This window comes from Procambarus clarkii, chromosome 12 (genome assembly GCF_040958095.1).
Source record: "Procambarus clarkii isolate CNS0578487 chromosome 12, FALCON_Pclarkii_2.0, whole genome shotgun sequence".
NCBI classification, from domain to species: domain Eukaryota; kingdom Metazoa; phylum Arthropoda; class Malacostraca; order Decapoda; family Cambaridae; genus Procambarus; species Procambarus clarkii.
Genome location: NC_091161.1, coordinates 47,604,237 through 47,629,999, shown reverse-complemented (window position 1 = coordinate 47,629,999; position 25,763 = coordinate 47,604,237). Strand labels below are relative to the sequence as shown.

The window sequence follows — 25,763 nt, the reverse complement described above, 5'->3', positions numbered from 1 at the left end:
AAATAACTTCAGCCACCAGCCCCCTAACACTTAATCCACTGACACCACTTGCCCTCTGACAAAAATCCTCACCAATGACACCACCTGCCTTCCCTGACACCATTTTATCATCCTTCAACCCTTTCTTCCTGGAAACAACGGTTAAGCAAAATAAAACACTGTACAGTACAACTGTTTACACTTTGGTGAATCATAGATGATGACAGCCACTCCTAATGTTTCGTGTCAGTTGCAGCTTGAACGAAGAATCCACGCTTAATCGAACATTTGTATGTACAGTATGCAAATTGTTCAGACCATCCGGGAATTCATTTGAGCTGGGTTTGTTAGATTGAGGATGCACTGTATTTACCAAAGAGCAATAAAACATTTTGCTTTAGGTGGTATTATACTGTATACACACTTTGTATATATAGCAGAACCTCGACTTACGAATGCCCCTATTTACAAATTTGTTGAGTTATGACCCCAATTTTGTCCGAAAATTCGACTTGACTTACGACCTTTGCCTCGAATTGCAACTTTGTTGATACACGTATGGGTTGACCGAGCGCGTGGTTCCTGGTGACACGGGCGACCCCACCTCAGTTTACCAGAGCCGCCCACTTAGTGACGATCGCGCTTGAATTCTTTGTAAAAAATTTCATTTTTTTGTGCTTTTTTGTTTTTTGAACATAAAAGTATTTATTATATATCATGTCATGGGTCCCAAGAAAGTCAGTGGTAAAGTTTAACCTAAGAAAATAGTTGTGAGTAGAGGATGTTGCTTCCTCATTAAGAAAATGTGTGAAATATGGGAAGAACTGCAAAGTTTCGTTTAAAAAATTCACCCAGATAAAGCTGTAGCAGGCTGTTGCATTGACCTTTTAAATGACAATGTGATGTCGCACTACAGACAAGTGTTAAAATGTAGGTAAACACAAGTGTCTTTAGGCAGATTCTTAGTAAGACAAGCAAGCAGGTCCTAGTGGTACTCCTGTAAAACTTAGTAGAGAGATTACCCCAGAGAAGTCATCACTGCTTGATGTTATAATGGAAGGTGGAGTCCCCTTCCAAACAGTAACACCTCTCTTCCTTTCCCCCTCCTCACAGTCTTCCATACGCCAACAGAAGTCCTCAATAAAGTTAAGATATACATACTGTATTGTAGCTAGTACAAAAAGAGTGGTATTCGGTATAAAATGTATTTTAAGTTAATATTTTACGGGGTGTGGAATGGATCAATTCAATTTACATTATTTCTTATGGGAAAATTCATTTTGAGCTTTATGCCTCTATTCTCACTGTGGTGTAGTTGTTTCTTACTAGTTTATATTGCTGAAGCATTTAGGGTTAGGCCTCTTATATTGATTCTATTTTTTCTTTTGTTTTCTGGCCCTCTCACAATGATGTTGAAGCAAACATTTCTCTAATGAATTTCTCACCAAATTCATTTACCATTGTGCTGCTCTCCTTCCAAATACGGCAGCCCCTCCCCCCCCCCCCTCCCCCGGTGCGCAGGAAATAAATTCTCTGGAAAAAATTATTTTTGTTTTAGAAAATGTTAAATACCCTTCCCTGATCACTGATATGTAAAAAAATCAAAACTGTAATTACTTTGGCCACAATGGGGTCCGGAAAATGGCGTGTGACGTCACGATTTGGTGGTCGCCTGTGACGTAGACTCCCGAAGGCAGTCGCCTGCCAGCTTTAACATGCACGAGTTGCCACAAATATTTTTTTGTTCAGTTTTTTGTGTAAATTCCATATACATTTGTTTTGTTTTTCTTGCCAATCCTTTGTATAATGAACACGTACACAATATTATGGCAATAGAACATCCGTACTGTCCTAAGACACTGTATTATATGTGTCACAAATGTGTCCACATATATTGCTCATATATCCAATGTTTCATGTTCATTTATGTATATTTGCAACATATTTACACACTATACACTATCACACACTATATACATTCACCATCAACACACTCCGAACTTCACGAGTATGAGCTACCACACCCAGCCAGCCCTCCCTCACTCCTGTAACACCTATACACCAGTTGACTGACAGTTGAGAGGCGGGGACCAAAGAGCCAGAGCTCAACCCCCGCAAGTACAAATAGGCGAGTACCTAGCTTACTCCTTACTCGCCAACATTGCTCTTCCCACTACACTGTTACTGTTTTTATTACACTATTTACACACGTTATGTATATGTTTCTACATGTTTTATTCACCATAACTATGCAAGTAATCCAGTATTGTGTCCAAACAGCAGTGGCCACCATACACTGCATGAAAAATCACACAGCAGCCAGCAGACGACGCTACGATTACACCGCCACCTCCCTCACCAAAATGGCTCCTCCCAACATACTCCTGCTGATGTTATTACTCTATCATGAGGTTATCCTGAGATGATTTCAGGGCTTAGCGTCCATGCGGCCCGGTCCTCGACCAGGCCTCCTATTTGTTACAAACCCCCAGGAAGCAGCCCGTAGCAGCTGTCTAACTCCCAGGTACCTATTTACTGCTAGGTAACAGGGGCATCAGGGTGAAAGAAACATTTTGCCCATTTGTCTCCACTCCACCGGGGATCGAACCTGGAACTTCAGGACTACGAATCCGAAGCGCTGTCCATCCAGCTGTCAGGTGCCCAAACGCCCTTAGCCGGGACCCCCTGAGGAGCCCTTAGCTGGGCTCCTCAGGGAGCCCAGTACTATCTGGGCTATCTACCCAGTACTATCTGGGCTATCTACCCAGTACTATCTAATACTGTACACACATTGTATAAATCCATGTACATATGTGTTCACCATAGTGAACCACTAAGCTAGTAAGGTGAGCAAAACAAGAGTGGCTGACACACACACAGTGATGCTATCTGGATTCCCTCCCTCCCTCCCTCACCAAAATTCCTCCTCCCACAATACTACACACATATGTACATGGGTATATACACACATTGTATATACCCATGTACATATGTGTTCACCATAGTGAACCACTAAGCTAGTATGGTGAGCAAAACAAGAGTGGCTGCCACACACGGTGACGCTATCTGAATTCCCTCCATCACCAAACTTCCTCCTCCCACAATACTATGCACAGCGCAAATTATCACCACACTCCTGCTATTATCACAATCCTGGTCACTAAATCCTGTAAATGAATAATTGACCACAAGTTTATTTTGTAAAGCAAAATAAGAAATCATTTGAAGATTCCTGGATGGACGAAATAATGCTGTGGTGCTGTGGCTAGCGCTGTGCACATCATGAACAGCATTGATTCAATGATATTTGAACATTGTACACAGTCATTATCACACTCAGGCTCTTCTGTAATACTATCATGGCTAAATAATACCAGTTACATATATATTTTGACATTATTAGGCGATGCTCTTGGAGCTAAGTATGAACAAAGCAGTTGGCCCAGATGGAGTTTCACCATGGGTTCTGAGAGAATGTACACCTGAGCTCAGCATACCACTTCAGCTGATTTTTCAGACATCCCTGTGTAAAGGAGTCATAGCAGATGTGTGGAAAAAGGCTAACATAGTTCCAATCTACAAAAGTGGCAGCAGGAAAGAGCCCCTCAATTATAGACCTGTATCACTGACAAGTGTAATAGTCAAAATATTGGAAAAAATAATAAAAACTAAATGAGTAGAACACCTGGAGAGAAATGATATAATATCAGACAGACAGTAATGTTTTTTTGATCTGGAAGCTAATGTGTATCGAATTTACTCAGTTTCTATGATCGAGCCACAGAGATTTTACAGGAAAGAGATGGTTGGGATGACTGCATCTATCTGAACCTAATAAAGGCTTTCAACAGAGATCCACATAAGAGGTTGTTCTGGAAACTGGAAAATAATGGAGGGGTGACAGGTAAGCTTCTAACATTCTTCTACCTACACAGTAAAATAACAACGTACTAGAGTAACGATATGGAAGAAAATGTAGAATAGAACCAGTGAAGAGCAGGGGTGCCATAGGCATAATCAGAGAACACTGTATAAACATCAGAGGTCCACGGTTGTTTAACACTCTCCCAGCGAGCATAAGAAATATTGCCAGAACAACCGTGGACATCTTCAAGAGGAAACTAGATTGTTTCCTGCAAGGAGTACTGGACCAATCAGGCTGTGGTGGGTATGTGGGCCTGCGGGACGCTGCAAACAACAGCCTAGTGGACCAAACTCTCACAAGTTGAGCTTGGCCTTGGGCCGGACTTGGGGAGTAGAAGAACTCCCAGAACCCCATCAACCAGGTATCAACCAGATAACATGGATGAAAATTTTTCTGACTGATAGAAAAATGAGGGCAGTAATCAGAGGCAATGTATCGGACTGGAGAAATATCACAAGTGGAGTACCACAGGGTTCAGTTCTTGCACCGGTGATGTTCATTGTCTACATAAATGATCTACCAGATGGAATACAGAATTATATGAACATGTTTGCTGATGATACTAAGATAATATGAGAGATAAGAAACCTAGATGATTGTCATGCCCTTCAAGAAGACCTGGACAAAATAAGTATATGGAGCACCACTTGACAAATGAAATTCAATGTGAATAAATGCCATGTTATGGAATGTGGAATAGGACAACAAAGACCCCACACAACCTATAAATTATGTGAGAAACCTTTAAAGAATTCTCATAAAGAAAGAGATCTAGGGGTGATTCTAGATAGAAAACTATCACCTGAGGACCACATAAAGAACGTTGTGCGAGGAGCCTATGGTACGCTTTTTAACTTCAGAATTGCTTTTAAATACATGGATGGCGAAATACTAAACCTGGTTGATACCTGGTTGATGGGGTTCTGGGAGTTCTTCTAATCCCCAAGCCTGGCCCGAGGCCGGGCTTGACTTGTGAGAGTTTGGTCCACTAGGCTGTTGCTTGGAACGGCCTCCAGGCCCACATATCCACCGTAACCCAGTTGGTCCGGCACTCCTTAGAGGAAACAATCTACTTTCCTCTTGAAGGTGTCCACTGTTGTTCTGGCAATATTTCTTATGATCACTGGGAGGGTGTTGAACAACCATGTCTGATGTGTTCTCTGATAGTGCCAATGGCATCCCTGCTCTTCACTGGTTCTATTCGGCATTTTCTTCCATATCGTTCACTCCAGTACATTGTTATTTTACTGTGTAGATTTAGTACTTGGCCCTCCTGTATCTTCCACGTGTATATTATTTGATATCTCTCTCGTCTTCTTTCTAGTGAGTACATTTGGAGGGCTTTGAGACAATCCCAATAATTTAGGTCCTTTATCGTGTCTATGCATGCCGTATATGTTCTCTGTATTCCCTCTATTTCAGCAATCTCTCCTGCTCTAAAGGGGGAAGTGAGTAAGGAGCAGTACTAAAGACGGGACAACACAAGTGACTTGAGGAGTACAACCATTGTGATGGGATCCCTGGATCTGAAAGTTCTCGTAATCCATCCGATCATTTGTCTGGCTGACGCAATATTTGCTTGGTTATACTCCCTAAACGTTAGGTCGTCAGGCATCATTATTCCCAAATCCTTTACATGCTGTTTTCCAACTATGGGCACATTTGATTGTGTTTTGTACCCTGTATTATGTTTAAGGTCCTAAAGAAATTGTTCACGACTTTTGTTAGGCCAAAGCTAGAATATGCAGTGGTTGTGTGGTGCCCATATCTTAAGAAGCATATCAACACACTGGAACAGGTGCAAAGACATGCTACCAAGTGGCTCCCAGAACTGAAGAGCAAGAGCTACGAGGAGAGGTTAGAGGCATAAGCCTTTAGACCACGCAATACATATATAGATGATGTGAGTAACATTACCGATACAGCACAATATATTAATAGCTGATTTAATGATTAGAGCTTAAATTTAAATGCCCCGCCTGGGATAGGGGCAGCTATAGTGCAGTCACAACCGATAGTTGACAGACGCCACCTAGGAAAAAAAATCGTGGCCAACATTCCTGAGTGTGAGAGAGCCTCAGTACTGAGCGAGCCACCAAGGCTGATGCACGCATCATGAGGTCACAGCACCGCTGTTCAGCTTTTCACCAGAGCATCCCCTAAAAATGTCAAATATATATGTACATGCTATTATTTAGCGATGATAGTATTATAGAAGACCCTTGACTGTAATAAAACTGACCAGGATTCTGATAATAGCAGGATTGTGGTGATATTTAGTGCTGTGCTCCATGGTGGGAGGAGTAATGCTGAGGGAGAGAGAGTGGTGGTGATGTCTTCTGACTGGACTTATCATAACAGCTTAGTGGTTCGCTATGGTGAACACAAAGGTAGATACTGTACTTATATATAATGTGTGTATAGTGTGTAATAACAGCAATAGGAGTGTGTGGGGAGCCGCCATTTTGGTGAGGGAGGTGCATCGTCTGCATAACTTGTCATGTTTACTGGTGGCCACTATAGTCTTTGGGCACCATACCAGCTTTTTTGTGCAGGTGTGGTGAATAAAACATGTAGATACAGTACTTATATATAATGTGTGTATATAGTGTAATAACACCACAAACAGTATTGTTGGAGGAGAAATATTAGTGCGTCTGGCCTTGAACCTGTAACGGCAGCAACCACCAGCTGACTGTGTGTGTGTGTGTAGCTACGTCTCTTATTGCTTGAACTCATCATACAAGTTTAGATGTACAGTTACGGTGAACAAAACATGTAGATACTTATATTTAACGTCTGTGTATAGAGAATAAAAGCAAGAACAGTATGGTGGGAGGAGTATGTTGGCAACTGAGGAGGTGAGTGAGGAAGTGGTAGCAAGTGGCTGACTGGCTGGTGAGTGATGGCCACTCTTCGTTGCTTTTTGACTCACTATACCAACTTAGTGGTTCGTTGTGGTGAGCAAAACATGCAGATACTTAATAATTGAATCATTAATATGAACACAATAATTTTGAGTACAGCGATGGTTCACTCATTTCATTAAATAAATGTACCTGTATCACAACACACACTATTGAATAATATTACTGCAAAACAACAAAGAAAAAATCAATCAGAAACATTGAAATAATTAGGTAATAATATTTTTGTGGCAACCCCCGCCTGACAGCTGGGCTGGAGCAGACCTCATTTGGCACCTACTCTGCCAACTCCTCTTTTTTGCCAGACTTCTACAGCCTATTGCGGCCAAAATATGCCGCCTACGATTTTTTTGTTATTTTTTTCCGTGATCAGGAACACAAATGAACACTTTTATAGGATGAAAGAATTTTTTGGATTTTTTGTTGTTGTGCCTGTGGGTGTTGAAGGCAAAAAGGCCCTTAGCGGTTTGAAGGTTAACTATGCCAAAACTAGAAGACAGAAGAAAAAGAGGTGATATGATCACTACATACGAAATAGTAACAGGAATCGATAAAATTGATAGGGAAGAATTCCTGAGACCTGGAAACCTCAAGAACAAGAGGTCATTGATTTAACCCTTAAGCTGCTAAGGGGTCCTGAGGAGATTTGTACCCCTGTGGTCAAGAAAAAAAATATTATAAAAAATTAATTTCGTCTTCTAAAAATGTTAATTTGTGTTCCCTAAGAACGGGAAAAATAAAAAATAAAATCGTAGGTGACATATTTTGGGTGCAATAGACCGAGGAAGTCTGGCAAAAAGTGGGCGTTGACAGAGCGGTTGTCAGAGCCGGTCAGCCTTACCCGCGCTGACAGATGGGAGTTGCCACAAAGATATTATCACTTAATTATTTCAATGTCTCTGATTGATTTTTCCTAGTTTTTTTGCAGTAATATTATTCAATAGTGTGTATTGTGATATATTTATATAATAAATGGGGTGAATAATTGCTATACTCAAAAGTAAGGTGTGCATATTAGTGATTCAATTATGATCATAAAACAATAAACAAATAGTTTTGCTGTTATTACACTCTATACACAGGTTATATATAAGTATCTGCATGTTTTGTTCACCATAACGAACCACTAAGTTGGTATTGAGAGTCTAAAAGCATCGAGGAGTGACCGCCACACACCAGCCAGCCACTTGTTGCCACTCCCTCAACAACGCCTCACTCACCCACTTTCTCCTCCCACCATCCTGTTTTATATTTTATTCACAATATACAGATGTTATATATAAGTATCTACATGTTTTGTTCACCACAACTGTACAACTAAGCTGATATAGTTAGTTCAGGCACTAAGAGTCATCACTACACACAGTCAGCTGGCGGCTCCCTCACTTATTCAAGGTCACACGCACTAAACTTTCTCCCCCAACAATACCGTTTGTGGTGTTATTACACTATATACAGACGTTATATATAAGTATGTATATGTTTTGTTCACCACAACTGTACAACTAAGTTGATATAGTTAGTTTAGGCACTAAGAGACATTGCTACACACAGCTGGCGGCTGCCTCCCGCACTCATTCAAGTTTACACACACTAAAATTTCTCCCCCAACAATACTGTTTACTGTGTTATTACACTATATACACATATTATATATAAGTATTTATTTTGAGGTTATCTTGAGATGATTTCGGGGCTTTAGTGTCCCCGCGGCCCGGTCCTCGACCAGGCCTCCACCCCCAGGAAGCAGCTTGTGACAGCTGACTAACACCCAGGTACCTATTTTACTGCTAGGTAACAGGGGCATAGGGTGAAAGAAACTCTGCCCTTTGTTTCTCGCCGGCGCCCAGGATCGAACCCGGGACCACAGGATCACAAGTCCAGCGTGCTGTCTGCTCAGCCGACCGGCTCCCAACTACATGTTGTATGCACCGTAACTTTACACCTAAGCTTGTAGAGTGCCTAAAGAGCATAGTGGCCACCCACTACACAGCCAGACAAATCATGCCGATGACGTCACCTCCGTCACCCAAATAGCTCCTTCCAACATAATCCTTTTGCTGTTATTACACTAATACACACATTATATATAAGTATTTACATTTGTGTTCACCATAGAGAACCACTGAGCTGGTATGGTGAATGCAGACAACAACAGGTGGCCACGCAGTCAGCAAACGATGCAATTTCCTTCAGTCCCTCAGCATCACTCCTCTCACAGCGCTAATTATTACAACATCTGTATCATTGTCATCGCTAAATAATAGCAGTTATGTATTTATTTTGACATTTTTCGGCGATGCTGTGGTCACAAGCTGAACAGCAATGCTGTTCGCTCATGCTGTGTGCGCCAGCCTTGGTTGCTCCAACAGTACTGTGACTCTCACACCTGAGAATATTGCTCACGTTTTTTTTTAAAAATGGCGTCTGTTTACAAGAGCCCTGAGGAAGCTAATGTGAACCCCATGTAGCCGTGTGACATTTGAATCTTGCCTGGCACCCTATGGCGTATATACGCCATGCGCACGGTGGGACATGTTACTCATGACGTATATATATGCCATGCGCAGTTTAAGGGTTAAACTAACTAAACAGAGATGTCGAAGAGATATAAGAAAATTAACTTTTGTAAACAGTGGTAGACGGTTGGAACAAGTTAGGTGAGAAGGTGACGGAAGCCAAAACCATCAGTAGTTTTAAAACGTCATATGACAAAGAGTGCTGAGAAGACAGGACACCACGAGCGTAGCTCTCATCCTGTAACTACACTAAAGGTAATTACATTTAGGTAATTACATGGTTGTGTGTTTTGCTTGTGCCTTTTGGCTCTACTGTTGCCAGGTTTGGGTTCTTGGTTTCCTGGCTTACCTTGCCTGTTGGCATTTTCATGGTCCCTCGGTGTCCCTTCTCTAGAGTCTCGTGTCAGGACTGTTGTCTCTGATCTCCTGGCACATGGCGTTGGGATGTTTTTCTGTACAGCAGACATTCCATCTCCTCCTTTGCCGGCTTGGGTCTCTGCTGGCTCTGTGGTCGCACCCGAGATCTTCCCGCGGTTCCACCTCTTCCTAGGCTTGATTGACCCATGGTGGGGCTGGTTCGGTTCTGAATCGGGTCTCTCACCTTCAGTTGGTGGTCAGGTGGCTTCGTTGATGGTGTCCCACCTACGTGCTGCTTCTTGGCGGCAGTGTGGGTTTTTTGGCAGTCCTTCCTTTTCTTTCTGTCCCTTCTTAGGTACCTGCGTTGTTGGCGTGGTCTTGTCCTTCTCTTGTGGAGGTTCGGGGCCGTCATCTTTCCCCATACTGTCGCCTCATATCGTGCGGCACCGGCGGAGCCGCTTCAGCTTGCTTTCGGTATTGGTGTTATGTCTGTGCTGTTTCACAAGCTGTCTCATGCGTCGTTTCACCTCCGGCCTGCTCATGCGCTGCCTGAGCCATCCTGGTCATTGGACAGAGTGCTCTCTTTTCTTTGTTCTCCACAGTTTGTTGTGGCCTCTTCGGTTCAGGTTTGTATCTCGGAGGCTCTTTTTCTGTTGGCATTGGCCTTTAGGGGTCGGTTCGGTGAGCTTCATGCTCTCCTCTGGCACAGGGGTTTTCTGCTCCTTCGGTCGTCCCGATAGGTTTGATCGTCTGCAGCCATCTCCTTTTCTGGCAAAGAATGAGACTGCTGTTTTCTGGAGGGGTCCTTCGGTTGTTGATGCTTGGCTGGTCGGGCCGGGAGTGCACATTGTTTTGTATCCGGTTGCGGCCCTCCGCCGTTATTTATGCGCCTCGGCCTCTGTGTCCGGGGACACGCTTTGGGTTGATCCGGTTTCCCTTCTTCCCTGTTCACGAGCGTGGGTCTCCCAGATCGTCCGCAAGGTTGTTAAGGTTAGCCAGCCTGCGGTCTATCCCCGTGCCCATGAAGTTTCCAGGTTTGCTGCTCTTGCTGCCGTTTTTGGCAACATGTCATGGGCTGACATTCGGGCTCGGGGATTTTGGTGGTCGAACAAGGTCCTGGCTGCTCGATATCTCGTGAACGTTCCTGGGCCTAGTCGGGCCTGTGTACTCACCTAGTTGTACTCACCTAGTTGTGTTTGCGGGGGTTGAGCTCTGGCTCTTTGGTCCCGCCTCTCAACCGTCAATCAACAGGTGTACAGATTCATGAGCCTATCGGGCTCTGTCATATCTACACTTGAAACTGTGTATGGAGTCAGCCTCCACCACATCACTTCCTAATGCATTCCATTTGTCAACCACTCTGACACTAAAAAAGTTCTTTCTAATATCTCTGTGGCTCATTTGGGCACTCAGTTTCCACCTGTGTCCCCTTGTGCGTGTTCCCCTTGTGTTAAATAGACTGTCATTATCTACCCTATCAATCCCCTTCAGAATCTTGAATGTGGTGATCATGTCCCCCCTAACTCTTCTGTCTTCCAGCGAAGTGAGGTTTAATTCACGTAGTCTCTCCTCGTAGCTCATACCTCTCAGCTCGGGTACTAGTCTGGTGGCAAACCTTTGAACCTTTTCCAGTTTAGTCTTATCCTTGACTAGATATGGACTCCATGCTGGGGCTGCATACTCCAGGATTGGCCTGACATATGTGGTATACAAAGTTCTGAATGATTCTTTACACAAGTTTCTGAATGCCGTTCGTATGTTGGCCAGCCTGGCATATGCCGCTGATGTTATCCGCTTGATATGTGCTGCAGGAGACAGGTCTGGCGTGATATCAACCCCCAAGTCTTTTTCCTTCTCTGACTCCTGAAGAATTTCCTCTCCCAGATGATACCTTGTATCTGGCCTCCTGCTCCCTACACCTATCTTCATTACATTACATTTGGTTGGGTTAAACTCTAACAACCATTTGTTCGACCATTCCTTCAGCTTGTCTAGGTCTTCTTGAAGCCTCAAACAGTCCTCTTCTGTTTTAATCCTTCTCATAATTTTAGCATCGTCCGCAAACATTGAGAGAAATGAATCGATGCCCTCCGGGAGATCATTTACATATATCAGAAACAAGATAGGACCGAGTACAGAGCCCTGTGGGACTCCACTGGTGACTTCACGCCAATCGGATCAAGCCAATTTTCACGCCAAATGTGTCACTTTGGGTCGGCGAGTGCAGCCAGTTGTCTTGGCATAGAGGTGAGGAGTGAGCAGCGACTGCCTCCCGGGTAAGTCCCTTTACTTTTCCTCTGCGGTAGTTAGTTCCGGGAAGCCAAAGGGGCTCCCCTAGAAAACCAGCATTGAATGTAATGAAACACCATTTTCTGGGTGAGACCCGGAGGCTCCCTGGCATCCCCCCGCCCCCCCCCCCCCGGTTGGTGTTTTTTGCCGTGTTTTGACATCCAGCCTCAGAACTGAAGGGTGCATAGCCGGGCGGGGGTCTGGGACTTCCCCTTACCCCTTCCGGGAAGGGGGGAGCTGCGCAGACAGCGGTGCTGCGACGTGTGATGGCATGCTCGTTTCCTTTTGGCTAGTTCTATCCACTTGTTCGGCTTTTGGTAGCAATTTTCACCAGAATAGGGGTTTGTTTTGGAACGCTTATCTTTTTGGGTGCATGGCCCAATCAATGGCAGACATAGAATGCGTCCAACCACACAGGGGTTTCTATAGGCCATTGCTCCCCCATGCTTCTCTGAGGGGGCCAGGTTCTGGCTCATGGTCCCCAGTAGGCCCACAGAGCTCCATACACCTGACTGATGCCAAAGTCTGACATTAGCATATCAGCCTGGATAAGTTCCGGGGAGCCTACGGGTCTCACCCAGAAAATGGCGTTTCATTACATTCAACGCTGGCTTTTTGGAACAAAAGATAAATCAATTCAATTAAACCAGCCTAGTGCATAGTTATTTAATTGCACATGCAAGCTTCCATGTTAACCACAATAGGTTTTATAAACATTGTACTGAATTACAAAATAATAAACTGTAGTGAAACTTACCTCAGACATAGCCTGAGAGAGCTTTTCTTGTAGTAAAGTTATTCTATTATTTAATTTTCCATTTTCATAACTATTCTGGCTCTGTAAAGTTTCCAATTCCTGCTGTGCCAATAACCGAGATTCCTGAAAAAATGAACGGCATGTAATGAAACATCTCTTGCTGTTAGAGCTTTGGTGGCTCTGTGAATCTCAATAAGATGATTTCCCACTACTGAGTTACATTAGACATAGGAGTCCTGACTCTCCAATGCATGACCTAAGAGAACCTGAATGGCAGAGCTAGAACCTGACCCACCCTCACAGATGCATATGGAGCTGGGAATTGTTACTACACGGAGAAAATATCCAGAAATAAGTGACGCAACACAAATAACTAAAATTCAAATAAAATGAAGCACTATAACAGCCAAATGCAACTCATCTCAGAAAAAGTTCAATTCATCCAGCGGTCAATCCCAAGGATGCATTCATAAATTTTAACATGCTGTTCATTCAAAATAGAAATTTTCTCAAAAATATATTATTCTTATATGTTAGCATATTGTACATATTTAGGCATTGGTTAGATTAGGTGTTTAGGTTCTACTGGCGATTATTTGTATTTGTAGTACATGGGTGAAGAATTTACAGCATTGTGGTTCAAACAAAAGTTGTCTGTGAAACACTCTTCGAGAACTGTTCAAATGTCATCAGTTGTGAGTCATGTGTAAATCATGTTTCATTCATAAACACTGGGTTTGGCATGTGCATGGATTAACTTTTGGGTTTTGTTGATAAGGATGAGCTGGCCAAATGACTGCAACTGATTCACTCAATTCCAAATGATTCACTTGAAATTCACTAGCTTGAACCCCCCCCCCCCCTAGTGCAAATGGCTGCCAACAGGTGGTACCCTGGGAGCTCTAAGCTTCCACCCCCACCATGAGTCAGTTGGAAGCTGATAAAAAACAAACCACTAACCTGGTAGACAAGTGGGGAAGGGGGGGTTAGGAAATCAGGGAGCCACCAAAGCTCTACCAGAAAGAGGTGTTTCATAACATTCCATGCTGGTTTTCTGGAGGAACCTCCAGCGGCTCCCTGAAGCTAACTAACAACAGAGAAAACAGAAGACATATGAATTACCAAGAAAGAGGAGAAAGTAACCAAATGAGCTTCCCCAAACCTGAAAAGCACCCAATGACATGTAGGGGAATACAGCAGCCAAAGCCACGAACTTACAAAAGCTGAGCCCAAGGGGGGGGGGGATGGTGGTGGGGGGGGGGATGGTGGTGGGGTGGAAGGCTGCTGGCAGGCCAGAGTTAATAACACTGTGAAAATTCTGGGATAAATGTGCCTTGAAACAGGGAACCATGGAAAGCAGATCACCAAAGAAAGAATCAACTGAAGCAGAGCGAGTCAGGTGTAGGTAATAATGAACCTTCACAACCAAACTCAAGAACGGATGCCCTCCAGCCAGACAAACCAGGCATCAACCACCAGAGGACTCCTCTGGATGCTCATCAGCTCACCCTTTGCCAGAAAAAGAAAAGGCTGCAAAGAAAGAAACTGCCCCTCAGGGCCAAAAGAACAGAACCAGTGCCATTGGAGGAGAGCATGAAGCAATAGGTGAAATAGATAAGATTCCAAAATACTTTTTCTCCTATGCAAAATCTAGAACAAAAACTATATCTTGCATTATCCCCTTGTGCAGGGGTGATCGAACTTTCACAGCTGACAACAAAGAAATGAGTGAAATACCGAGGCTATAATACGATTGTGTCTTCAGTGAACCCCTGAACACATTGAAAATGAATGATAAAATCAAATTTGTTACGAATGTGACACAATCATCAAATCATATATCTGGTGTCATCCCCAAACCCCTCTGAACTTTAAATCAGCCATATACAGCATGCCCATGCACACTGCATCAGGCCCAGACACCTGGAATTCCATATTCATCAAGAATCAAAAAAGAAAAAAAACATTGAATGTAATGGGAAAGGCCAGTTTCTGGGCGAGCCCCGGAGGCTTCTTGAAACTATTTTACTGATCAAGTGTCATACCACTTGAGTGTCATCAGTCGCAGACTTTGTATGCCAATAAGGATCATGATGCAGGCGATGAGTCACAATAACGTGGCTGAAGTATGTTGACCAGACCACACACTAGAATTTGAAGGGACGACGACGTTCTCACAATCGACTTGAGAATGGTCCAGGATGGACCGAAACGTCGTCGTCCCTTCAAATTCTAGTGTGTGGTCTGGTCATCAATTAAGGATCATGATCTACTGTATGCCTACCGTGCCTCCTACTGCTAGGTTTCAGTTCTCACTTTGGTTTTGGGTTTAGCTCTTCCTCAGTTGCAACTTTACCAGCTTCATGGTTTTGGTATCAGGTACCTACTTCCGCTTGGTTACTTATATTTTACAATTAAATTGATTTTCTTTTATTTAGACTAAAGTACTGATTTATATTGCTCAATTAAAGCACAAATGAATGTGAAAAGACAATATAAATTGGAGATGAATCAATCCAGTCTGGCAATACTCTGATTTTTATATGCATTCATACCAGTCTGTATTGAATCTTAAATTAAAGCAAATGGAACTAAACTAAATCTGAAAATACTAAATACAAATTTTACCACTGTACAACTTTCTATGCTTCTTGTTTAAATTAAATGGCATAATCATAAACGTTCAGATTTATTAATGAAAACACAATGTACATTTACATGTCACTAACTAAAAACTGACCTGAAGAACTTTATCCAATATTACTTTATGTCCTGCCTCAGCTGCTCTTAATTTCTTTTGTAGCTTTTCAGCTTCTTTCTTCCACACCTTATCATCTTCCTGGTGTATGTTGCTTGTTACTCCCAAACCTGAAATATCTTCATGTTCACCCAAATTCCTGTTTGCATTCCAAGATTCTTTTAACCTGTTGTAAAAATAAATTCAAGATATTAATAGAAGTAGAGTAGCAGCATTTCAAAATTCTATAAAATAATACAGTATTAACCCACTGCCACAGTGAACAACCCCTGTAAAGGAAACCATATTACATATATGAGAACCTAGGACACCTAATCAACTAGGCTGCTACTCATACATTGACCCTTGACCAGCGTTAATTGTATATATATGCTATTTTTGTCTAACTACCTGCATGGCACACATTGTATATATACTTTTTAACCCTTTGGCTGCACATCATATCATATGATGGGCTAGGTAAGAAAAAAACCAGCGTTGAATGTAATGAAACACCATTTTCTGGGTGAGTCCCGGAGGCTCCCCGGAGCTATCCCAGGCTGATATGCTAATGTCAGACTTTGGCATCAGTCATGTGTATGGAGTTCTTAGGCCTACCGGGGACCACGGCCAGAACCGGGCCCCCTCAGAGAGGCAAGGGGAGCAATGGCCTATAGAAGCCCCCGTGTGGTTGGAAGCATTCTATGTCTGCCATCGATCGGAACAGGCACCCAGAAAGGTAAGCGCCTCAAAACAAACCCCTATTCTGGTTAAAATTGCTACCAAAAGCCGAACTAGTGGATAGAACTCCCCAACCGAAAACAAGCAAACTAGTGTGACGTCACACACCGCCGCGCCGCTGTCTTCCCCCTCCCGGGTCTGGGGCTCCCCCTTCCCCCTCCCTGGGAGGGGGAAGGGGGAGCCCCAGACCCCCGCGCCGGCTACCCACACCTCAGTTCTTGAGGCTGGATGTCAAAAACGCGAAAAAACGCCGACCGGAGGGAGGGAGGGATGCCGGGGAGCCTCCGGGACTCACCCAGAAAATGGCGTTTCATTACATTCAACGCTGATTTTCTGGGGGGAGCCCCGTCGGCTCCCCGGAGCTAACTACCCACAGACAGAAAAAGAGGGACTTACCCGGGAGGCGGTCGTCGCTCACTCCTCAACTCGAAGCCGAGACAACTGGCTGCAACCGCCGACCCAAAGCAACACAGGCCCGACGGGGCCCAGGGACATTCACAAGGTAACGAGCAGCCAGGACCCTGTTCGACCGCCAAAATCCCCGCGCCCGAATATCAGACCAAGACATATTCCCAAAGACGGCAGCAAGAGCCGCGAACTTACGAACATCATGGGCACGGGGATAGACCGCAGGCTGGCTGGACTTAATAACCCTGCGGACGACCTGAGAGACCCGAACCCGCGAACAGGGAAGAAGGGAAACCGGATCAACCCACAGCGCGTCCCCGGACACAGAAGCTGTGGCGCGCAAATAACGGCGAAGCGCCGCAACCGGACACAAAACATGATGCACCCCCGGCCTGACCAACCAAGCATCAACCACCCATGGACCCCACCGGAACACAGCAGTCTCATTCTTCGCCAGAAAAGGAGACGGCTGCAAACGAACAAAACAATCACCACGACCAAAAGAGCAGAAACCCCTGCACCGGAGGAGAGCATGAAGCTCCCCTACCCGACCCCGAGGCCAAAGCCAACAAGAAAAGTGCCTTGGAAAAACAATCCTGGACCGAAGGGGCCACAATGAAACGAGGAGATGAAAGGAAAGCGAGCACTCTGTCCAAAGACCAGGACGGCTCAGGCGACGCATGAGCAGGCCGGAGGTGAAACAATGCACAAGACAGCTTGCGAAACAGCGCAGACGTAACATCGATACCGAAAGTAAGCTGAAGCGGCTCCGCCAGCGCCGCACGATACGAAGCGACAGTGTTAGGCATAAGATGACGGTCCTGAAACAACCACGAGAGGAAGGACAAGACCACCCGAACAGACAAGGAACTAACACGACGAAGACGCAAAAAGAAACGGAAGGACCGCCAGGAAACTTCATACTGCCGCCGAGAAGAAGCCCTCAGGTGGGACACCAACAAGGAGGCCACCTGATCACCATAGAGATGATGATACACTAGAGTAAAAAAAACCATACGCCAAGACTCGAGGAGAAGATCGAACCAGCCACGTGACGTACCGGCCCGATCTGCTGAAAGAGGCGGAGCTGCGGGAAAACCCTCGGGTTCGGACACCGAGCAACCAGCGCCTGAAACCAAGGCTGGGCCGGCCACCAAGGGGCCAGAAGGACAACTCTCCCCTGGTAAGTCTCTAAGCGAGCCAGGACCTGGAGCAACAGCCGAACCGGGGGAAAGAGGTACAGGAACCCCCACCTCGACCAGTCTAGCCGAAAGGCATCGACCCCGACGGCCTCGCGATCGGGGAAGGGCGCCGCATTAACGGGAAGACGCCGCGACCACGCCGACGCGAAGAGGTCCACTTCGGGGCGCCCGAACATCTGGCAAAGCCAATGGAAGGACTCGTCGTCGACCGTCCACTCCGTGGAGAGGGGAACGAAGCGAGACAGGGCGTCGGCCAAGACGTTGGACACGCCCCGTACGTGAACCGCCAGGAGAGCCAAACCCCGAGAACTCAGCAGACGAGTCACCCGAAGCGACCAACCCCAAAGAGACAAGGACCGCATCGAACCCCCGCGGTTCAGGCAATGAACCACCGGAGAGCAGTCCGAATGGAGCCGAATCGTCGATCTGTGGGCCACCCGAATCCTCCCCAGAGCAAACCACACTGCCGCGAACTCCCGCACCGTGCTGTGAGCTCGACGGAAGGACGGATCCCAACGCCCCTGGCCGGCCTGGTGAGCACTGGTCACAAAACCCCAGCCGAGAGACGACGCATCCGTGTACACATCGAGCGAGGGCTCGGGTAGGCGCCAAGGCACTGAACCCCGAAAAACCCGAAGAGAAAGCCGGTGACGCAGCAACCGACGCAAGGCCCCCGGGGGTCGAACTCTGCGATCGCGAGAGAGTCGAAAGGGGGAACCCCGAAGGAACCAGAACAGCCGTCGAAGCCAAACCCGACCCGGCGGGTAGACCACCATCGCGAAGTTCAGGCTCCCGCACAGCCCCTCGAGCAACCGCCGGGTGACCCGAGGACCCTCCAGAAACAGACGAAGGCGGGACCGCAGCCGCAGGAGAGACTCCGGAGGGAGAGACCAGGAGGCGGTTCGAGAGTCCCAAACGAGACCCAGCCAAGTCCGAACCTGAGAGGGAACCAGATGGGACTTCCTCCAGTTCACCAAGAACCCGAACTCAGCGAGCTGGGAAAGAACCAACTCCCTGGCTAGCAAACAAGGTGACTGTCTGGGAGCCCAAACCAGCCAGTCGTCGAGGTAGGCCAACACCCGAACACCTAGGAGACGCAAACGAGCCACCACAACCCGTGTAAGGCGCGTGAACATGCGAGGTGCCAGGTTCAACCCAAACGGGAGACAACGAAAGCGGTAACTCAGACGCCCACAACAAAACCGAGCCAGTCCCTGAACCGCGGATGCCAAAAAGCGTCCCGGAGGTCCAGGGACACCATCCAAGCTCCCGGCTCCAAGAGGAGCCAAACCTGAGACAGCGTAGTCATCTGAAAGGAGGGGCAATGAACACAGGGGTTCAGACGGGACAAGTCCAGAATGAACCGCAGGTCCGCGCAGTCCCGTTTCGGAACCGGAAACAGACGGGAAACCCATCTGAGGGACGTCGTCGTTTCGACGACGCCCAAGCGTACCCACTCCAAGACGACTCAACAGAGCGCAGGGGAAGAAACCTGCCCTGCCAGCCCCGACCCCCCAAAGGGGAGAGGGGCCACCCAACGCCACCGCAGGCCGCAAGACACGACCCGAAAGGCCCACGAATCGTAAGACCAGGCACGGGCGAACAGTGCAAGCCGCCCCCCCCATCACCTCGTTTAGGGGGCAAACCGCGAAAGGGCCGGCGACCCTTACGAGACCCAGAACCCCGCACAGCGCGAACAACGCGCCGACCAGACGAGGGAGGGTCCGCAGGAGGAGCCAACCCCGAACCTGACACCAGAGGCCTTCCACGACGAGAGAAACCCCGAGCCCTGGCACAACCTTTCCGGAAAGACCCACCCCGGGACCCCCGGAAAACCAAAAAGTCCGACATCGGACGACAAGCCGTCGATGCAGCGTGAATAAACTGCGCCACGGCCGACCCCGCAAACAGGAGAGGACAAAAAGGTGAAGAACGCCTAAGAGCCAGAGCCCAAGCAGATTCCACGGAGGAACCCAGCACCGCCTGCTGACACGCGAGACGGGAAGCATAAAACAGGGAAACCGCATCCCGCAAAATCGGTGTGAACAGCTTCAACAAGGCAGCCGACGAACGCGCAGCCGAAGACAAGGTGCTGGACCCCGGGACGGACCCAAGCGTCCCCACATCCTCCACGAGCCAATCCGAAGACAGCTCCAGGAGGGAAAAGAACCGCAAGGCCGAACTCAAAAGCCCTGGGCGCGCAAGTCCTCCGCAACGAGCGCCGCCGAAAGGGAGGGAACCTGCACATGGAGCTGAATAACGCCCACATCGCGGGGAAGGGCAGGGGCAAACAAGCACTCATTCAGGTACTCAAGTTCGCCCCCCAGGAAAACCTGAATCACCGTGGAAGCTTCCCGCCACTCCAGTGTGCAGGAACGACAGAAGGAATGCCAGGAATCCAGACCAAACAAGGGGCAGTCTGCTAGCCAGGACGACTCTGGAACCTTGTAACAGAGCCAGAAAGGGAATGAAGTCCCAAACCTGAACGTGGACGGATCCATTTCCGAGGCATAATCCGAGTCACGCAGGAGGTAAGCTGCAAAGGCCGCTCGCACCACACCAGGTTGGATGCGATAAGCCGAAAACCTCCAGAAGGACAGAACCGACGTACCCAGGGGAACACGGAACCGAACTCGGGGAGGGGCCAACACCAAATCCAACTCGTACGCAGAGGGGGGGAAAGAAAACCCCACTCCTTGTAACAATAAGCCCCGCTCAGTGGGAAGAAAAACCCAGGCGGGGTCCAGCGGGGCCCAAGGCCCCCAAGTCAGCCCCTCCCCAGCCTCGAGGTCCTTCACCACAGGACCCGAGGCCGAGTCCTCTCCCCAAGCCCCGACCCCACAAGACAAGGACGGAGCAGCCGGAAAAGCTGGAGGAAGGGGGGCCCACTGGTCAGACCCTGAAGCTTCGGCCGGGAGACAAGACTCAAATGCCTCTGCCGCCCCCCCAGAAGGGGCACCCCCGAAGCTGCCCGAGTCTCGAGATCAAGTAACCCCTGCTCCGACCCCGAAACCCTCAGACGCTGCAGGGGCGGGGGACCAGAACGAACAGAAGGGGAAGGGGAAGGACGAGGAGGTGTGGACTGAACCAGGATCGAAGCGACCCCCACCCCCAAGTCCGGGTCTCGAAAAGCAAAGCGGGGCAGCCCCGGGGCATCCGGGGAAGCAACCAACCGAGCGCGTTGCAACAGACGAAACCTAGATTGCAACGCACGCGCCGCCTGTACCCGAATAGAATCATCAGAGGATTGGGTAAATTGAGTCACAAGCAAGCAGCAACACTCACAGGACTCAGGGTCGAAAGTATCACCGACCCAACAGGCAGCGTGGCAGAGGCAAAAACAATGAGGGTCACCCTGAGACAAGGGGACCGAGCAACCCTCAAACTCGCACACAGCGAGTGGGGACTCCGGGGTCACATCCATCGGACCCACGCGCCCCTAGGGGATTCCCAGGGTCCTGAGCGTTTACTTTAAGAGGACTCGCGCTCAGGTAGTCCCAGGCAGGGTGCTGCAAACCGGCACCCAAACTACCAAGCAAACTTCTAAAGCTGAACCCCAGGGACGTGTACACTCACGGGGACCTAGCAGGGGGCGCCACCTAGGAGAACAGTGGAAGGGCAAAAACAAACTGAATAAAATGATAGAACCCCCCACCAGGCAAAAACAAAAAGAAAAACAAAACCCCGCAAGAGGACAGCAAACCCCAAGGAACAGAGCCGGCCGCGATGTCGGGAAATACAAGCTGAGCAGCACCCTGCGCCCCTACCAGTGCAAACTGCCTCTTACCTGCCGGTAACAAGGGAGAACAGAACACCCAAGAGCCCAACAGGCGGCCGAAAAACCGAAAGGTAAAACGGACCAGCAGAGGCAGACCCCGAGGAGCCTGTGGAAGGTGGCCCCAAGCCCCAAGGGCAGTACTTACAGGGCACCTAGGGAAGGCAGCCCTAGGCGCATGCAGCCCGAGTACTGAAGATAACTCCTGGCTCTCGCAGCCACAAAACTAACACCACACGCAAAGCACAGTGCAGTAGCGACACCGGAGCCAGAGCACACGACCATCGCCTATAGCATCAGCCTCAAGAACTGAGGTGTGGGTAGCCGGCGCGGGGGTCTGGGGATCCCCTTCCCCCTCCCGGGGAGGGGGGAGCTGCGCAGACAGCGGCGCGGCGGTGTGTGACGTCATACTAGTTTGCTTGTTTTCGGTTGGGGAGTTCTATCCACTAGTTCGGTTTTTGGTAGCAATTTTAACCAGAATAGGGGTTTGTTTTGGGGCGCTTACCTTTCTGGGTGCCTGTTCCGATCGATGGCAGACATAGAATGCTTCCAACTACACGGGGGCTTCTATAGGCCATTGCTCCCCTTGCCTCTCTGAGGGGGCCCGGTTCTGGCCGTGGTCCCCGGTAGGCCTAAGAACTCCATACACATGACTGATGCCAAAGTCTGACATTAGCATATCAGCCTGGCATAGCTCCGGGGAGCCGATGGGGCTCCCCCCAGAAACAGCGTTGAATGTAATGAAACGCCATTTTCTGGGCGAGACCCCGGAGGTATCCAGGCTGATATGTATATTATTAGACTTTGGCATCAGAAAATGTGAATGGAGTTCTAGGCCTACCGGGGACCACGAGCCAGAACCTGGCCCTTTCAGAGAGGAACAAGGGGGCAATTGCCTACAGAAGTGCACACGTTTTTGGAGCATTCTATGTCGACGTCATCGACCGGACTTGGCACCCAGAAAGGTAAGCTCCTCAAAACAAACCCCTATTCTGGTTAAAACTATTACAGAAAGCTTACGATTGGACAAAACTCCCCAATTGAAAAACGAGCAAACGAGAATGACGTCACACTTGTTGTGCCGCTCTGCTTGTCTGCGCAGCTTCCTCCTCCCTGGGAGGGGGGGAGGGAGAGCCCCAGACCCCTCTTGCCAGCTATCCACCTGTCAGTTTGAGGCTCGATGTCAAAACATGCAAAAAACCAGCGTTGAATACAATGAAACGTCATTTTCTGGGCGAGTCCCAGAGACTCCCTCTAACTATTCAGGCTGAATGGACATGTACAACTTTCTGGCATCAGTCAATGTGCTTGGAATTCTTGCCTACTGGGGACCACAAGCCAGAACCTGGTCCTCTCAGAGAGGCATGAGGAGCAATGGCCAATAGAAACCTCTCTGTGGTTGGGAGCATTCTGTGTCTGCCATCGACTGGGACAGGCACCAAGAAAGGTAGGTGCCCCAAAACAAACCCCTATTCTGGTGAAAATATTGCTACTGAAAGCCGAACAAGTGGACAGAACTCCCCAAACAAAATTAGCAAACTAGCATGACATCATCACGTCGCCGCACCGCGGTCTGCGCAACCCCCCCCCCCTCCTCCATGGGAGGGGGAAGGGGGAGCCCCAGACCCCAGCACCGGCGATCTAACCGGCAGTTCTTAGGCTGGACGTCAAAGTATGCGAAAAACACCACCAACTGGAGGGAGGGGGGAGGGATGCCGGGGAGCCTCCAGGACTCACCCAGAAAATGACGTTTCATTACATTCAACGCTGGTTTTCGGGGGGGGGGGGGGGGGAACCCCATCGGCTCCCCAGAACTACCTCACCAGAGATAAGGAAAAGAGGGAAGGACCCGGGAGGCGGATGCCATGCGCCCTAACCCAAAAAACTAGACCACAGACCAAACCAAAAAACCCTGCAGACGACCCGGGAGACCCGAACCCCAGAACAGGAAGGAAGGGAACCCAGGCAAACCAAAACATGCCCACGGCCCCAGAAGCCAAGAAGCGCAGAGAACAAAGAAAAGCTGCAAAAAAAACACAACACACCAAACATCCCCAGCCTGACCAACCAAGCAGCAACCCCAAAGCCACTCCGGAAAACAGCAGATCCAAACATCACCCGAAAAGTAGGAGACAGCAGCTAACAAACAACCTACCACTAGCCTTTAAAAAAAAAAAAAAAAAAAAAAAAAAAAAAAAAAACTGAAGGGGACACGACAAACTGGGGAGAAGAAGAAGATAGACCACCCTGGCCAACAACCAGGAGGGCACTGGAAGCACATGAGCAGGCTGAAGGTGAAACAACACACTAGACAGCTAGCAAAACAGAGCATAAGAAACAGCAACACCGAACGCAAACTGGAGGGCCCCGCCAGTGCCAACCAATACGAGTCGACAGTATTCGGTACCAGATGATGGTCCTGGAACAACCCAGAAGGGAAGGATCAGACCACCCTATCAGAGACCGAAGTACACTTATGCAGTGATAGGAAAACCGGAAGGACCACCAGGAAACTGCCGCCGAGACGAAGCACGCAGGTGGGAGACCAACAACGAAGCCACCAGTGCCCACACAAGTGACGAGAATCTCGAGACAAAAAACCCCAAGAGGTGAAGACTCGAGGGGAAGAACGAACCAGCCTCAAACTGGGCTGGACCGATCTACAAAAAGAGGCGAAGCCACGGGAAGACCCTCAGGATCGAACACCGAGCAAAGCATCGCCCCAACGAAGGCTGGTGAGCAGAAACATCCTGTCCATGATGACCCCCTACCCCCTGGGACCTCTGAAGGACTAACAAGGCTGAAAACAAATGGCAACGAGAAGAATCTGCTTGCCGAAAGAGCCGAACCGCAGACACTGCAACAGAAAGGACCAAATGGCGATGAAAACTGAAGAGCCAGGGCCCAGGCAGAGGCCAACGAGGAAAACGAGTACCACAAACCGAATTGCGAGACGCAAAGAAAAAACAGCGAATCTGCAACCCGCAGGAGCAGTGCAACCAGCTCCATAGGGAAGAACGACGCACGCGTCTCCGCGTTACATATGAGAACTCCTCAGGACATGTACTGCACGAAACAAAAATGTACGGTCTGGAAAAGAAACACAAAGAAAAGCCATAGCCAGGACTATAATACTAACTTCACCTGTCTCCACGAAAAGGAACTGTAGGGGCAGGAGTGGGTGATCGGACATCGACAACCAATATACAAGGTTGTCATACAAGGAAAAATGAAAGAACTCAGTTCAATAACTGAACACTGGGGCAGTCCAAAATCAGGGAACTGAACATGTACAGAGGCCAACCTAACACCAACACCAGTACAGCCAATAAGCACCTACCAAGATACACAACAATGTGTAGTATAGAAGTAGGAAAAACGAAAATAAGCAATGAAAAGACCCTACATACGGTCCAAGCACCGGAAGCTAGGGATAAGAGAGTACAAAATGACGAACGAAAAAGATTGAAGCAGCAGCCGGTAACGTAATGTACACGACCAACCACATATACAGAGACGCAACAATGTATATACAGTGTGTCCTCACTTGAACGAACTAAATGGGGCGAAGCCGATCCGTTCCAGTGTGGAATTAGTTTCATCTGTCCGGCCCCAACAACCCGCTTCAAATAAAAAAAAAGGAAACAACCAGTGTTGAATGTAATGAAACACCATTTTCTGGACGAGACTCGGAGGCTCCCTGAAGCTTACTGGGCTGATATGCTAATGTCAGACTTTGGCATCAGTCATGTGTATGGAGTTCTGTGGGCCTACCGGGGACCACGAGCCAAAACCTGGCCCCCCTCAGAGAGACATGGGGGAGCAATGGCCTATAGAAACCCCCGTGTGGTTGGAAGCATTCTATGTCTGCCATCGATTGGGTCAGACACCCAGAAAGGTAAGCATCCCAAAACAAACCCCTATTCTGATGAAATTATTGCTACCAAAAGACGAACAAGTGGATAGAACTCCCCTAAAAGAAACGAGCAAACAATCATGACGTCACACGTCACCGAGTCACTGTCTTTACCCCCCCCCCTCAACCGGGAGGGGGAAGAGGAAGCCCAAGACCCCTCAAGCCAGCTATCCACCCGTCAGTTCTGAGGCTGGATGTCAAAAACACACAAAATAAACGCCGACCAGGAGG

At 48.0% G+C, this 25,763-nt stretch overlaps 1 protein-coding gene across 1 annotated transcript in view; it reads right to left on the bottom strand.

The window, feature by feature from the left end:
- The window catches only part of LOC138363926 (uncharacterized), a 178,509-nt gene that overhangs the window by 90,807 nt on the left and 61,939 nt on the right, over window positions 1–25,763 (bottom strand). Inside the window, exons 2-3 of the mRNA XM_069323384.1 lie at window positions 15,494–15,677; window positions 12,754–12,876 (exon numbers count right to left, since the gene is read on the bottom strand). Coding sequence (XP_069179485.1) covers window positions 12,754–12,762 — 9 coding nt within the window. The 5' untranslated portion in view covers window positions 12,763–12,876; window positions 15,494–15,677. The remainder of the gene's footprint in view (window positions 1–12,753; window positions 12,877–15,493; window positions 15,678–25,763) is intronic.